The 16889-nt window shown below is 40.0% G+C and overlaps 1 protein-coding gene across 1 annotated transcript in view; it reads right to left on the bottom strand.

Annotated features, from left to right (window-relative positions):
* FMN2 (formin 2) overlaps positions 1-16889 on the bottom strand; it is a 285581-nt gene that overhangs the window by 54137 nt on the left and 214555 nt on the right. The window contains exon 14 of the mRNA XM_031460837.2: positions 10870-10962. Coding sequence (XP_031316697.2) covers positions 10870-10962 — 93 coding nt within the window. The remainder of the gene's footprint in view (positions 1-10869; positions 10963-16889) is intronic.

Genomic DNA, 16889 nt, shown 5'->3' with positions numbered 1-16889 from the left:
GATCCTTTATACCCAGAGAGCTGAGTGGCCACCTTCTGGGTGCACCTGCTTATTTTATTTATGTTTAACAATTATAGTCCCAGAAGTTCCACGTATCTCACAAGATAGTCAACAATTCAGTAAAAATGACCTAGAATTACAGTGGCCACTGTGGGGAAAGTTCCAATTAGATAAGGCAGTTCATTCAGAAAACACCCCAAAGCAAGACATCTCAAACTGGACAGGCAGAGTGGGATGCCTACTTAGCTGGCATGCGGAAGCTTACGAAAGGCTTCAAGATTCCGAAATAGCTTCCTTAAAAGACTTGTTATAAAAGGCTAAGGAAACATTAGACACCAGAGGAACCTAAAACAAAAGACTGTAGGATGGATCTGACTGTAAATGAGACTCCTCCTTCTGCCACCGCCCCCTGCCTCCCCCCCAGCCCCCCAGTCCTTTTTCACCTGTGTACTCAGACAGACCTCCTCAGGGGTCCTTCACCCCTTGGCCAAAGACTAAACTGAGGGCTGCAGCTGAAGAATTTCCTAAACCTAGGGAGGAACCCCAAAAGGTTTTTTGAAGATTTTAGAGTCATTGTCAGGACCTATGACCCAGGGAAGCCCCAAAATGGATGCAGGGAACAAAATGGCAAAACCCTGAGGATGATATTTGACATCCTCAACCAGAAAGTGCTCCCCAAACAGCAACTGACATTTTATAAGCTACTCCCAGAGTCTCCCCTGACTGGACTAGTTGGTAATTCCAATCATGAAAACAAAGGAAGGATGAATCTATGGCAGACCTTAGGGCTTACTGGAAGCTCTCTTCTTACGGCATTTTGGCTCCATAGAATAAATAAGGCCAGTGATCCTTTCCTGGTTGCCCTCTTTGTAAGTGGACTCAGATTAGTGGATTGAAAAAACAGGCAGAAAATAAGATGGGAGACTATAGTTGAGCATTCTGAAAGGACCCTGGGGCAAGATTGCAAACAGAAATCCACCAAGCTAACAGCTTTACAGCTACAATAGCTGCAAGGCCAGAGACCCAAAATAACACACCTACCTCGTAATTTGCATTCCCCTATAGGTCCATCTTGAAAAAAAAAAAAACAAACCAACAAACTCTGATCCAATGATCAGTGTCACAGGTATAATCAACTGGGATACTGGAAAAGCGACTGCCTTCAAAGGTCCTACGCCAAGTCCTCTTGAATGCCCTCCTTCCCTACCTCAGGAGAGGAACCCCATATGGGCCCCTCCCAGTTAATTGATCTCTAATGAGTTTCCATTGAACTATCCAGTTCAGTTACTCTCTTAAACAGCAAAGAGGAAACTAAAAATTAATGAGAAACCTTGCCAGGTTCTAGCTGATACTGGAGATACTTTCTATTTTAAACCCCACCCTCATCAGACAACAAATCCCTTAGAGTAAATAAAAAGGAGGTTTCAACAGTGGAAGTATCTAATAAAGTTCAGAGAGAAATTTTATCTCCAACAGTACAAATGACTCTGGGACCTTTTATTGAAAAAACATTCTTTTTTTTGCTATATGACACAGCCCCAGTCAATTCATTAGGCAGGGATCTCCTTTCTCAATTAAAAGGGCTGACACCTTTTGCCTGCAATGGAGGCCTCACCTTGAGACAGGAGGGGAGGTGGCAGGACACAACCTTTAAAAGAATGACATACATTCAGGGTATGGCAGAAACTAGTTGGAACCAACTTGGCCCAAGACAGCGGAAGAGTCCACTCCCGGCAGACCTCGGGCCTCATTACAGGCTCGCTGTGATACATCAGCTGCTAAATGACACCCTCACAGGTGCCATGACACTTCCCAGGCTGACCGTGAAAGGCCAAACAGTGGGTGGGGACCTAACTCCTAGAAATGCCTGCCCTTTCCCCAAAACAGCTGGAATAACTCTCCCACTTGTTAGCATATGAAATTACCCAGCCCATAAAAACTAATCACCCCGGGGCCACTCTACCTTCTGAGACAGACTACATTCTGTGCATGGAATGTGTACCCCTCCCAATAACCCTGCTTGCGCTTTACTGTGGCTCGCTCTTGAATTTTTTCCTGTTCAACACAAGAATCTACTCTCTGGTAGTAACTTAGAATTTCCTGACCAACCCAAGCCTAACATGTGATGTTCCTTGCAGTCTGTCCTTGACACAGAAGATGAAGAAATTTAACAAAATCCCTTAATTTAATTGAGGTGCTGGAAAATTTGTGGGCTACTTCTAATACTGACACTGGAATAAAAAAAGTTCAGAACCTATAAAGATTCAGATAGATATTACTAAACCCCTCCCTAATTTACCTAAATTAAAGCCTGAGGCCACACAAGACCTCACTCCCCTAGCAGCGGCTAGTCATTCCCTGCACTGGTCCCTGCACCACACCAATCCTACCAGTCTGGAAACCTAATCGACAGGGGTGGTGATCTGTCCAGTGTCGAGAGCTTTTAGTAAGATAGTTATTCCTCATTTCCTAGTTGTTCCAAACCTGAAAACCCTTTTGTCACAAGTTCTACCTGACTCAAATGGTTCACTGCTCTAGACCTTTGTTCAGCTTTTTTCAGCATTGCTGAAAAAGCTCCTGTATCGACTTGACTTTATTTGGAACAATCAGCAAAATACCCACACGTACTTTCTTCCAGGGTTTTCTGAGATCCCTTCTTATTTCTCCCAAGTGCTTCCCCAGGATGTAAGCCGTGTGGTCAGGCCCCATAAGACGCGGCTCTCTGTACATCCCCAGACTGACCAGCCCTGCCTCACCCTTACCTTATGCTCATGACTGCCTCGCATTCCTAAGCTGGAAGTTCGATCAGTAACTACCTGCATGATCAGCCTGACCCCCAGCTATCCACCGTCCCAGCCCTCAGACCAGAACTGCTCCTGTATGTTTGGTCATCAATAGGAAACATCAGTCCTCGCAAGGGTTGCTAACCCAGAGAGCTGTAAGGGACACATTCTAACAGGCCCCTGGCGACCAAGGAGCCCTTCTGATGTCATACCCCTATAACTGACCCCTGCTGCTCCCCTGTGTAGCAAGACTGCTGCTTTGTCCTGCCTGCTTTTGGCTGTACATGGTGAGGTGTGACTCCAAGACTTCGGTCTCTGACTTGTAAGATTCCCCATCCAACAAATCATTGAAGTCCCTGTTGCTGACTCCAGGTTCTTTCTTCTCAGGTTCAGTTTCACATCTGGGCAGCTGCAAGGACTGCAGGACTCTGGAGTGCAGCTCAAAATAAGCACCTTCCGGTCCCCAGGAAATTGATTCTTTTACAATATGTAGATGACCTCCTGCTGTGCTCAGTTACCAAGGAGGTGTCAATAAAAGATTCCATTTATTTGCTGCAACAGTTAGCTGAAAAAGGGCACAGAGTCTCATTACAAATTACCATGATTTCTAGACACAGTTCATTACCTAGGTCATAATCTAAGAGATAAAAAGAGTGCCGCTAACTTCAGAAAGAATTAAGCTAAACCAAGAATCTCCTAGACACACAACTAAGTGGTAGCCTTATGGATTTCTATCCATGGAAGCTGCTTATTGAAGACTATGAGTTCCTAATTCTTCCTCTATTGGCTTCCCCACTCCATGAATTTACCAAAATTTCAATCTCTGAATCTCTTGCTTGGGATGATACACATGAGTAAGCCTTTATAAAACTAAAACATGACTGTAACTCAATAAAAATACGTGGGAAGAAAAAAAACTGAGACAAGTGCTCCAAGAGTCACCTGCCTTAGGGCTACCTACCTGTTGAAACCCTTTCACTTTATTGGCACGAAACAAATGACCGTGCATGAAAGAACTAACCAAGCCCCGGAAATGCTCAGGCCCCTGCCTGGCACAGCGCACAACCTGAGTCAGCTGAACGTTTGACTGTAACTGGAAGACCAAACTGAACAAAGCCATAGTCAAAAGATTTTCCCAAAGTAATGAAAGATCCTTTGCTGAGGAATTTAATAGATTCACTTTAACTCATCACCCTGGTTTCTCTGACAGGGAATTCAGGCTGAGAAGACTAAGTAAACAAACCTTGTTACTTAACTTACTACCCTGAGACCGAACTCCATTTAGATTCTTCACTAACTAAGTAGCCAGAGCCTACGTATCTTTGTTCTGCAAATTCTTCACAAATGTATTGTTTCTATGTCCAAAAACCTTAAAAGCTGCCTGGCTGGCCACTTCTTAGGTCCCATTTCTATGAGATCTCCATGATTCAGATTTGCTTTTTCTCTCCTTTAATCTGACTTGCTTCAATTTTATTATCAGTCCAGCCACGTGAACTCAAACGGGGTGGACAAGAACATTTTCCCTTCCCCGACAACCTCATGCGGTGGAAGGTCTCCTGAGCTCCCATCACCCTCAACATTTCTTGGCCAGCGGCCTCACCTTCTATGAAGTCTTCTTTTTATTAGCTGCCCCTGAAATAACTCTGATGTTATAATAAATGTGATCGGGTTACTGTTCTCCCCTCCGTCCCCAGTGAAGTCCTTCCTGACTGTAAGGCTGACACACACCCCCGACTCCCGGCACTGAGCTACAGGGAACACCGCGGGGCCACGTCGCCTTCTCAGGGCTCACCGATGGCTCCCGCTTGAAAGGCAGCAAAGGCAAGCACCGTGCTGGGCACACGACTGCAACTCCCTTTGATGCTGTTGGGGCAGCATCTTTACTTTTACCTCTGGCTACTTCTGCCCAGAAGGCTGAAGGAGAAACCCTTGCATGGGCTTGTACCACAGCCAAGGACAAAGCGGCCAGTCTTTGCACTGAGAGCAGATGTGTTGTCAGAGCAGCTCATGGTTTTGGACTGTTGTGGAAGCAGCGTGGCTTCCTTACGTCCAGGAGAAATAAAATTGAAAGTGGCCTCTATGTTCAAGAATTACTACACTGCCTAATGGACCATTCAAGGTCTAGCAAACGGATGTCATACAACTCCCTTTGTTTCATGGATATAAGTATGTTTTAGTCCTGGTCCGTATGTTTTTAAACTGGATTGACACCTTCCCTTGCAGACAGGCTGCTGCCTCTTCTGTGGCTACAGTCCCTCTAGAAAAGATTACCCCTACCTGGGGAGCTCCCCTCAAACTTCACAGGCATCCGAGAACCAACTGTACTTGTCAGGTGCTTCAACGAGCCTGTGCAACTGGCTGGCTTTACACACTTCCACTGTGCTTTCCACTCTCAGTCCTCTGGTTTAGCTGAACACACCAATGCATTGTTAAGATTCAGTCAGCAAAATCCGTAGAGCCCCTCCAAATACCTTGGCCAAAAGCACTGCCATTGGTGCTTCTAAATCCCAGATCCACCCCTTTGGAAGTCACGAACTCTGACCTTTTGAGACAGTCATAGGATGCCCAATACACTTGCTTCCTGCTTATTTTGACCCACAACTGATAAAAGAAAAAAAAATTCCAATATTGCAAAGGCCTAAATGCTTCTATAAGAGAGAGCCATGTTTTGGTGGAGCAATCTTTCCTCTGTGCACCCCTGGGAGATGAAGACCTTGAGCATCACACCTTGCAACACAGATTTCATCTATTGGAAACAACACCTCCCAGAGAATTCTCTTCAAACTTGTTGAAAAGGCCCTGTCAACTTGTTAAACTCTGTGCGGCCAAACTCCAAGGAATAGACTCTTGGATTCATGTGACACACATAAAGACAGCCCTGAACCCTGACTGGACCTGCACATCACTGGTGGCCTGAAAGTAAGATTCTTGGAACTGGAGCAGATGACATCCGATGAGGCAGTTTTCCTGAGATATCTGGACCAGGTCTGTTGGAAGTTTGTCCCCAAACCTTGATGATAACATAATGTTTCACATGATCTCCAGTGTCTATGATCTTCATAATCTACATACAGTCTTTGATAAAACCCCCTGAGAGCTCTCCCTCCCACCCTTCCCTGTTACTCAAATATCACCTCTTTAAACTCACTTAATAGCATGGAGGGGAACTACCATCTTTAAATTTAACATTCACCCAAAACAGCGTGCTTAAGTTTTAAAATACACATTTGTCAAAATACATCATATGAACAAAAGGGCTGTTAAGGCCAACAAAAGAGAACTAGGCTCCTGTTTCTTTCCCAGCAACCTCAACACTCACAGAAATGTAACGGCAAACCGTGTTATCCTTCACAGCCCAGCAATGTGGTTTTCGTATGCACACTTTGTCCAAAATACAACTTGGATTCAAAAAGAAAGAAAAGAATCAACATGAAGGAGTGTGCTGAGTTCTGAGCGAAGTTTTAGCTAAGTATGAGGTTTCCTGGTGGTCTCATTCATCCCATCGTTCGTACCTCTCATTTTCTTCTTAAAAAAAAAAGAAGCACAAGAGAACATTTAAGAAAAACTACAGATGAGTGCCATATAACCATCTGGAGATAAACAATTCATTTCCTTCATAACACATGCACAAAAATAAAATCATCACATGTGTAGGCATAAATTAGAGGTAAGCTAATTACAGTAACTTCAATTAAACAGTTAAGTCAAAAACTTAGGCATCAGTTACAGTCTTCCCACAATTAACGTTTTTTTGTAGAGCTGTTCCCTTCTACTTCCTCACTTCGCTTAATTATTAAAAGCTCAGGAAACTGGTTTCCGCCCATGCCAATCTAAGAAAAATGTTCCATTCAGGGACATGTGCCACTATGATCATTCCCTCACTTCTGAGACTATTCCTAACTCTCGCTTCCACTACAACAGGATCTCTTGGTTTTTTCTTTCTACCTCCCTGACCTGTACAGGCTTGTCTCCCTCTGCTCATACTGTAAATATATCCTCCTCCGGAAGTCTGCTTCTGAGTCTGTTCTCCTACCTTCCTAGGTGGTCACATCCACGGAATGATGACCTTGCTCACCCTCTCCCCTAGTTCCCTCTGGGGCAGCCCCCCGTGTCTACCACGTTTACACACCTGCTTCCTGGGAATATCCGCCTGTGTGTCCACTTACAAGGTGATCGCGCCATCCAGTCAAATCTTTTCTCAGATTATCTTCTCTAACCCAGTGACTCATACCATTACTCACCCAGCCACTCAAATCTGAAATCTGGACACCTACCATCACCTCTATGTTCACTTGGTCACCAAGTAACTTCTGTTCTATCAGGAATTCTAGCCTCAAATCTATCCTCTGTTCTGCACTGTTCCTACTTCCTCAGAACAGGGCCCCTCGTTTCTCTAACAGTGTGACCCAACAATCTCACAAGCAGCCTCCTGCCTCTGAGTCTAGGCTGCCTCCCTGTAGCCCTTCCCCACTGCTGCCAGTGGACCCTCTCTTAAAGCTTTAAATCTCTGCTCCCCCACATTCAGGGTAAAGGCCAAGTTGCTCAGCCAGGTCTGCAGGTGTAGTGGCGGGTAAGTGTGGGAGCATCTGTACCACAGAGTCTGTTTTCTCACCACAGGATGAACCAAGATTACCATTAGAGCAATGGGTAAGCGGAAGAGGAAGATTGTGGAGGTCTGAGATAAGACAGAAACCAATCTCAGAAACTGGTAACATTAAGTTCACACGGGAAGTCTTATAGCACTGCTGAGTAGAAGTGAGTTCCAACAGCAGGTTTCTGTCATGACTTCAAGGTGACAGAAGTCAGTATCAGGTAAGGACCACCATTGTGCCAAGAAAATAAAAAGAGCTACTATGGTGCAAACATGGAGACAGCCAAGAGGTGGGCTTCACGAGGGGTGCTGGGCTTTTGTCTGGTGAGCAAGACAGTGCACGCTACACGCGGGGCATTTTTCCAGGTGTAGGGACACAGCAAGGAGCAGAGCAAAGCTGCTCTCTTAATGGAGCTCACACTGTTGAGGAATAAACAAACAACACAGTTGCAGAGAGTGGTTAAATGGTATGCAGACTATAAAACTCGGTGGGGTTCAGTTCAGAGCATTATTTGAGAACGTTATTTATTAAAATTATATTCTCAATTCTGCCAAGGATGGTCCTCAGCTAGCACCAGTGCAATGAGTGCCTTATGGCAGTAGGACTCAACTCTCTAAATCTGCCTACTTTAGAGCCGAGATGAGGGGCATTCCTGAGAGGTGTTTCGTGGAGACCATAAAATCTTGGCTTGACTAGAATTGGGAAGACAGGGAGTGCAAAAGAGGGTGGACCAGTGGATTCTAGAGTTAGATGAAATCAGAGACTGTTAAAAGTGTGGTTCAGAGACCACACAATAGCTGAATTACAAAAGTAAGAGAAGTTTCTATTATATTGTGGAAACTAATGCAATTAAAATGTCTGGTATAGTCTCGAATTGTTTGAGACAGACTTTGGTTTTTGAAAATGACATACATTAAAAAAGACTTTGGGGAGGCTACAGTATATATGCTCAGCGGTAGAGTGCATGCGTAGCATGCATGAGGTCCTGGGTTCAACCCCAAGCCCCCCATAAAAAAATAAATAAATAAATAAACCTAATTACCTCCTATCCAAAAAAAAAAAAAAAAAAAAAGACCTTGGCAGGATATATAAAAACATAAGTATGCCTATGTAAGGTAATTAGAGCACATAGGTTAATGCAAGAAAACGACTTCATTGTTGAGGAAAACCTCATTAGAAACAAACATGTGGCGTATATTATTTGTACTAAGGTGGAATGTAGTTTTTTAGTGTATAAATTTAAGTTTAGAATTTTGTCCTGATGACTAGATGAAATACGGGACAAAACATTGGCTACATCCCTAGAGAAATGTATTTTGAAACCCATTGTCTTCACTCTACGTCACTGGACACACACTCATGAGAAACCATGTTTAAAGCTGGAAATTTTTTTTCTGCCACACTTTGGGCACATTTGATCTACAGAAGTTTTTCCAAAGGATATGCTGTTGTCATTATGTCTTTTAGATAACATACAATATAAGGTCCACTGAGACACACACATTTTCCTATTCACTGCTGTAACTCAGCACCCCAAAGAATGTCTGGGCAGGTAGGAGGCCTTCAAAATTTTTTTTCAGTGAACATATAATCATGGAACACTTGAAGAGGATCAGAAAAGAAGTAAAAAAAAAAAAAGTGCTAGAAGAAGAGACATGCAGAAAGACTCATATAATTGGGGTTAACTTAATGGCAAAAAGGTGAAGTATTTCACACCTATAAGAATATGTATGTTATTACCCCTCTAAGAGTTATGGTTTCATTTGTCATGGAGAAGTGTAAGAATCACTAACACCTGAGTTTCACAGTAAAGTAGTTAAAACATCTTCATGGAAGTCATTACAACCTGAAAAGATACTTATCCATTTAGTATGGCTGGATGTGGTCTTCCATGCAAGTGAATTACTAGACAAGTCCTGAAGGCCTAAGACACACCCTGGGAATCAGCATGAATGATTCCCAAAGATACCAGATATGGCCAATCATGTGTGGTTTGCAAGCACAATTCCTAAATCCCACTGGGCTGCAAAACATAATTTTGCTATTCATTCAAAAAAAAAAATGACTAAGATGGAATCTAGAGAAAATTTCAATGCCTGGCCTAAAATATACAGATTCAAAATATTATCTAATATACCACATATGTGAACAACTATATGGGTGACATACTCATTAATGTTTTACATGTGAAATCCAGCACACTGACTTTTTAAAAATGAGTTACAGGATTAAGGATTCACTTCCACTCGTAAGTGAAAAAAGAGTATTTCACCTTTCACCTACATAGTTCTCTAAAATTACATGTTCTTGGTCCTAAAACCCCACTGGATGGAAAAAGCAAGACTCATTTTTATTCACTATTAAGAGTGGAGTGAGTTTACAGGATCCTCTAATATGTAACTACAAGACTCTGACTTCGGTCAAGGACTATTTAGGACTCAATGAGTAGATTTTCCACTCTCAGTCATGAGGACCTGAGAATGGGGAAATGACAATCACTCTGATATATGACTGACCAAATTTCTGTTTCTATCTTCATGATTATCTTGAAAGATTAAATAATATTTTCCCATCTGAAAAAGAGCTGTGCTTGACATTTAATCAAATTCTGGTGAAACGTATTCATTGTGTATCATCACTAATGACACTTAAACAACCTACAAACACCATGGCCTAATGAACAGAGGATGGAGCCCGTCTTCAGGCTCAGTGGCCTCAGTCTCGGGCCACGTCAGCCTCTGGCAGAAGCCCTGAAACAGCAAGAGCTTCCCCAGAGCCTGGCACGGCAGAGATCTGATCTTCAGAAGGTAACATTCCAAAGCAGGAGTGTCTGGAGCAGTGAACGCTCTGATATAATGGTAAGTTTCAATGATCTCAAACAGGAAGACTTTATTAATGGACTTTTTTCTCTTAAAAATTTCTTTTATTGCTTTAATATTGTCTGAAATTTTCCATCTCTGTTAATTTCATAGGAATATAGGAAGAATCAAAAAGATAGTATTCATAAAGCTTTTAAGGTTCCTGGAAAAAATGTGTTAAATATCCAGAGATATTTATACCTCCCATAAAGAACAGAATAGAATATTTCAAAGATCTGAAAAAATCAATATACTTTATTTTTGGGCGCAATGTTTTGACAAAGCAAGTAAATACCAGGTTGAACTGAAGTCTTAAGTGTAGATTAAACTTACAAGAATATCTAACTTTTTATAATAAAAAGCATAACACTTTAATGCCTTTTAAAGTATATGCTATTTTAACCAGTAACTGTTGCATGTACTGTCATTAAGAAGCAGTAACGATGAGCATTATCCACAAAATAGCGTATTTAGCCCAATGCTAGGCTCTTACAACCGTGTGATTCATGATTAAACATAACTTGTTTTTCTGTGATGTCAAAATAATCCCTTTTAAACCAATGCATATTTTAAAAAATGCCTCCTACCTTTCTGCTGAAAAGGAAGGGAAATGCAACGTATCGCTCCAGAATTTACCTTGAATAATGAATTGTTCCATGTTTTCTTTGAAAGGCTGGATGTGCTCTTTTGAGGATACCTGGTACACTTTCCCTGCTTCAACCTCACAGGCTGAAATTAGAGAAACATTGTTCAGAGTGTCATACTGTTAATGGTACACTAAAATGATTTTAAAATATATTAGAGTTAGAATATCCTGTTTACTGTAATAGTTGACATAAGTCTACATATATTTTGGAAACATCCAAATACTGAAAAAGAAAGCCTATGAACAAGGCTTCATTTTAGGGGATTGTAAAAATAAATTTTAACAATTATAGTAGTTGACATACAACATCCTGTTAGCTTCAGGTGTGTAACATAGTAATTCAACATTTAAATACATTATTAAATGATCACAAGTCTAGTAACTACCTGTAACTACACAAAGTTATTACAATATTATTGACTATATTCCTTATGTTGTATGTATCATAATTTATTTTATATTAAGTAGAAGATTGTACCTCTTACCCACCTCACCTTTTTCAACTGTGCCCACCCCTACCCCTGGCAACCATGAGTTTATTCCCTGTAGCTATGACTGTATTTCTGTTTTGTTTTGCTTTTTAGATTCCACATATAAGCAAAGTCATGTGGTATTTGTCTTTCTCTGACTTATTCTACTTAGAATAATACCCTCTAGGTTGATCCACGCTGTGACAAATGGAAAGCTCTCCTGTTTTATGGCTGAGTAATATTCCACTGTGGGTGTGTGTATGAAACATATATATGCATGTATGAAACATATATATGCATATACATAAAACAAATCTTTATCTAACCATCTGTGGTGGACTCTAAAGTTGCTTCTATATCTCAGTATTATAAATAATGCTTCGATGAACATAGGGGTGCCTCTATCATTCTGAACTAGTGTTTTTCTTTTTGTGGGGGGAAATACCCAGAAGTGAAATTGCTGGGTCATATGTTAGTTTTATTTTTAATTTTTTGAGGAATCTCCATGCTGTTTTCCATAGTGGGTACATGCATTTACATTCCCACCAATAGTGCACAAGGGATCCCTTCTCTGCAATTCTCCCCAATACCTGTTATTTCTTGTCTTTTTGATAATAATCATTCTGACAGGTGTGAGGTGGCATCTCATTATGGTTTTGATTTCCATTTTCCTGATGATGAGTGATACTGAGCATCTTTTCATGTGTTTGTGAACCAGCTTTTTGTTCTGTGGAGAAATGTCTATTCAGGTCCTCTGCACAATTTTCAACTGAATTTTTTTTTTAAGTTTTATGATTTCCTTATATAATTTGGATATAAACTCCTTATCAAATACATTATTTGCAAATATCTTCTATCATTCAGTAGGCTGTCTTTTTGTTTCATTGACAATTTCCTTTGCTGTGCAAAAGCCTTTTCATTTGATATAGTCCTATTTGTTTACTTTTGCTTTCCTTACCCTTGCCTGAGGAGACAGATCCAAAAAAACATCCCTAGGACTGATACAAAGAACATACTACCTATGCTTTCTTGTAGTTGTTTTGTGATTTTAGGTCTTACATTTATGTCTTTAACCATTCTGAGTTTATTTTTGTGTATGATGTAAGAAAATAGCCCAGTTTCAATCTTTTGCATGTGGTTGTCCAGTTTTCCCAAAAACTCTTATTGAAGAAGCTACTGTTCCCCATTGTACATTACTGACTCCTGTGTCATAGATTAATTGACCATAAAACTATGGGTTTTTTTCTGGGCTCTCTATTCTGTTCCATTGATTTATGTGTCTGTTTTTCTGCAAGTACCATATGGTTTTGATACTGTAAGCTTTGTATTACAGTCTTTGTATTATAGTGACAGTTTTACTTGTTCTGATTTGGATGCCTTTTATTTCTTTTTCTTCTCTGACTGCTGTGGCTAGGAATTCCAATAATATGATGAATAAAAGTGGTGAGAGTGGGCATCCTTGTTTTGTTCCTGATCTTAGAGGAAATGCTATCAGCTTTTCCATTGAGTATGATGTTAGCTGTGGGTTATTCATTTATGGCTTTTATTATGTTGAGGTATGTTCTCTCTATGCCCACTTTCTGGAGAGTTTTTACCATAAATGGATGTTGAGTTTTGTCAAAAGCCTTTCCTGCATATATTGAGATGATTATATGTTTTTTACTCTTCAATTTCTTAATGTGGTGTATCACACTGATTGATCTGCAATATTGCAACATCCTTGCATCCCTGGGATAAAATCCATGTGCTCATGGTATATGACCCTTTTAATGTATTGTTGAATTCAGTTTGCTAATGTTTTGTTGAGGAATTTTACATCTATGTTCATCAAAGATATTGGCCTATAGTTTCCTTTTTTTTTATGGTACCTTTGTCTGGTTTTGGTGTCAGAGTAACACTGGCCTTGTAGAATGACTATGAAAGCATTTCTTCAGTTTTTTCTGGAAGAGCTTGAGAAGGATAGGTATTAACTCTTCTTTAAATGTTTGGTAAATTCCCCTGTGAAGCCACCTGGTGATGGAACTCTGTTTCTTGGGAGTTTTATTTTTTACTCAGTATCATTACTAGTAATTGGTCTGTTCAGATTTTCTATTTCTTCCTGATTCAGCCTTAGAAGATCTATGTTTGTAGGAATGTATCCATTTCTTTTAATTTGTTTAATTGCTTGGCATATAACTGTCTGTAATAATCTCCTATAATCCTTTGTATTTCTGTGGTATCAGTTATAACTTTTCCTCTTTAATTTCTGATTGTATTTATTTGGGCCATCTCTATTTTTTTGTGATAAGTCTGGTTAAGTGTTTTGTTTAGTTCTCTTTCTGAGATTCTGTCTTGGTCTTTCATGTGGAGGGTATTCCTTTTTCTCCTCATTGTGACTAATACTTCATTTGTTTTCATGTATTAGGGAAATTTTGTGTAGAAGGTGTCATGGGTGGCCAGGTACATAATTCCCCATGATTGCCAAAGCCAGGTGCTCTAGAAGTGTCCCCAGTGTGGGCTACAGGTGCCTTCCTGTTGTGGCTGGGATGCACCTGCTGCAGGTGCACTGCTGTGTGAAAATGGAGTCACTCTGGGGGACACTGGTGCTGGCCAAGGGCGCTCACTGGGCCTGGCAGAGCTGGGGGCCACTTTGGAGGAGTACAGGCTGGGTCAAGTCTGTAGTGAACCTGCGGTGGGGGAGTGGTGCTGTTAATTTAGATATGCAGTAAGAAATGGTGCTAGTCCAGCTAGGTAGAGGGTGAACCAAAAAACCAAAAAACCCCAACCAATCCCCCACCCACCCATACACACACAAACCAAAAAAATGGCACATAACAAAGAGTTCCTGGGAAATTTGTGTTACAGTCAATTCTAAAGGCTGTTAATGTAACTGAGTAATTCCAATCATGTTGGCTTTTGTTTAATTTAACAAACTTTCTGATTCAAAATGGTTAATGTATTATGTTAGAAAGGGAAGCATGAGTTAGGCTTCCAAATACAGAGAAAAATCCTGCCAGAAAATAAGAACTAAAATCTCTCGGGTATTCCTACTGGAAAACTGGTTCCAATATATCAATGCCACCATACTGGTATGTTTAGGGGGACAGAGCAAATATCATCTTATCACTATTTCATTAAAGCAGGAACACTGCATGCCATTCTCTGAACTGAATCATGATCATGAGGAGTCTAATTTTTTTTTTTAGGGAATTGAAATATTCAAACTATAACTTCTACAAGTCTCCAACTTCAGTCAATGTTTATAAGTTTCTAGTCACTGCTTTTCTGTAGGCTTCCAGGAGGTCACTGGTATCTACAAACTTGCCTCCAGCACATTTGAAGGAACCACATAACAGACATAACCACATAAGAACAATGTTGAGTATATCGCAATTTGTTTTTTCAAAAACCAAATTGTTTCCCATGAGAAAAACATAATTCAAAAAGACATGAGCACCCCAATGTTCACAGAAGCACTATTTACTATAGCCAAAACATGGAAACAACCCAAATGTCCATCAACAGATAACTGGGTAAGAAAGATGTGGTGTATACACACACACACACACACACACAAATGGAATACTACTCAGCCATAAAAAATACAATGCTGTTTTCACCAGCATGGATGGACCTGGAGATTGTACTCTAAGTGAAGTAAATCAGAAAGAGAAAGAGAAATGCCATATGATATCGCTTATATGTGGAATCTAAAAATAGGACACAAATGAACTTCTTTACAAAACAGAAAAAGACTCACAGACATAGAGAACAAACTTATGGTTATGAGGGGGTAAAAGGGGTGGGAAGGGATAAATCAGGAATTTGAAAATTGCACCTCTTGGGGAGTGATGGAGATGTTGGCTATCTTGACTTGTGGTAGTGTTTTCATTGGTGTATACATTTATGAAAATTCATCAAATTATACATTTGAAATATACATAGTTTACTGTACAGGAACCATATTCACACGAAATGAGTTAAAAAATAGGTCAATGATGAACTCGAAGAAGAAATTAAAAAATACTCTGAGACAAATGACAATGAAAACACAACCACACAAAATCTACGGGATGAAGCAAAAGCAGTCCAAAGAGGGAAGTTTGTAACAAATACAGCCTTCCTCAAAACACAAGAACAAGCTCAAATAAACAACCTAAACTACCACCTAAAATAATTAGAAGAACAAACAAAACCTAAAGTCAGAAGAAGGAAAGAAATAATAAAGATCAGGGAGGAAATAAATAAAATAGACACAAAAACAACAGAAAAAAATCAATCAAACCAAGAGCTATTTTTTTGAAAGAGTAAACAAAATTGACAAACCTCTGGCCAAGCTCACCAAGAAGAAAATATGACACAAACAAAATAAGAACTGAAAATGGAGAAATTACAATCAACATCACAGAAATTAAAAAAAGAAAAAGAAAATACTATGAACAACTATATGGCAACAAACTGTACAACCTAGAAGAAATGGACACGTTTCTAGAAATATACAGCCCACCAATACTGAATCAAGAAGAAATAGATAATTTGAACAGACCAATCACTAGAGGCGAACTTGAATTGTAATAAAAACATCCTAGCAAACAAAAGTCCAGGAGCAGATGGCTTCACTGGGGAATTCTATCAAACATACAAAGAAGAACTCATACCAATTCTTCTCAAACTCTTCCAAAAAACTGAAGAGGATGGAATACTACCAAACTCACTGTATGAAACCACCACCACCCTGATACCAAAACCAGACAAAGACTACCAAAAAAGAAAATTACAGGCCAATATCACTGATGAACACAGATGTAAAAAGCCTTCAACAAAATATTAGCAAACAGAATCCAACGGCACATAGAAAAGATCACACACCATTATCAAGTTGGATTCATCCCAGGGACACAAGGAAGGTTCAACTTATGCAAATCAATCCACATGAAACACAACATCAACAAGAGAAAGGACAAAAATCACATTATCATCTCAATAGATGCAGAAAAAGCATTTGATAAAATTCAACACCCATGTATGATAAAAACTCTTACCAAAGTAGGTATAGAGGGAACATATCTCAACATAATAAAAGCTATTTATGACAAACTGACAGGCAACATTATACTCAATGGTGAAAAGCTGAAAGCCTTCCCACTAAAATCTGCACAAGAAGAGGATGCCTATTCTCACTACTTCTATTCAACACAGCACTGGAAGTCCTAGCCACAGGAATCAGACAAGAAAAAGAAATAAAAGGGATCCAAGTTAGAAGAGAAGAGGTACAATTGTCACTTTGCGCAGATGACATGATACTACATATATATAGAAAACCCTCAAGACTCCATATAGAAACTATTAGAGCTAATAAAAGAATTCGGCAAGGTAGCAGGATGCAAGATTAATACACATAAATCAGTTGCATTTCTTTACACTTAAAATAAAATATCAGAAAAGGAAAGTAAGAAAACAATCCTTTTAAAATCATATCCAAAAAAATAAAACACTTTAGGAAGAAACCTGACCAAGGTGGTGAAAGACTTATTATACACAGAGGACTACAGAACATTGAT

Source organism: Camelus dromedarius, chromosome 8, assembly GCF_036321535.1.
Source record: "Camelus dromedarius isolate mCamDro1 chromosome 8, mCamDro1.pat, whole genome shotgun sequence".
NCBI classification, from domain to species: Eukaryota; Metazoa; Chordata; class Mammalia; order Artiodactyla; family Camelidae; genus Camelus; species Camelus dromedarius.
Note: the sequence above shows the minus strand (reverse complement) of the source record. Positions and strands in the feature narration are given on the sequence as shown.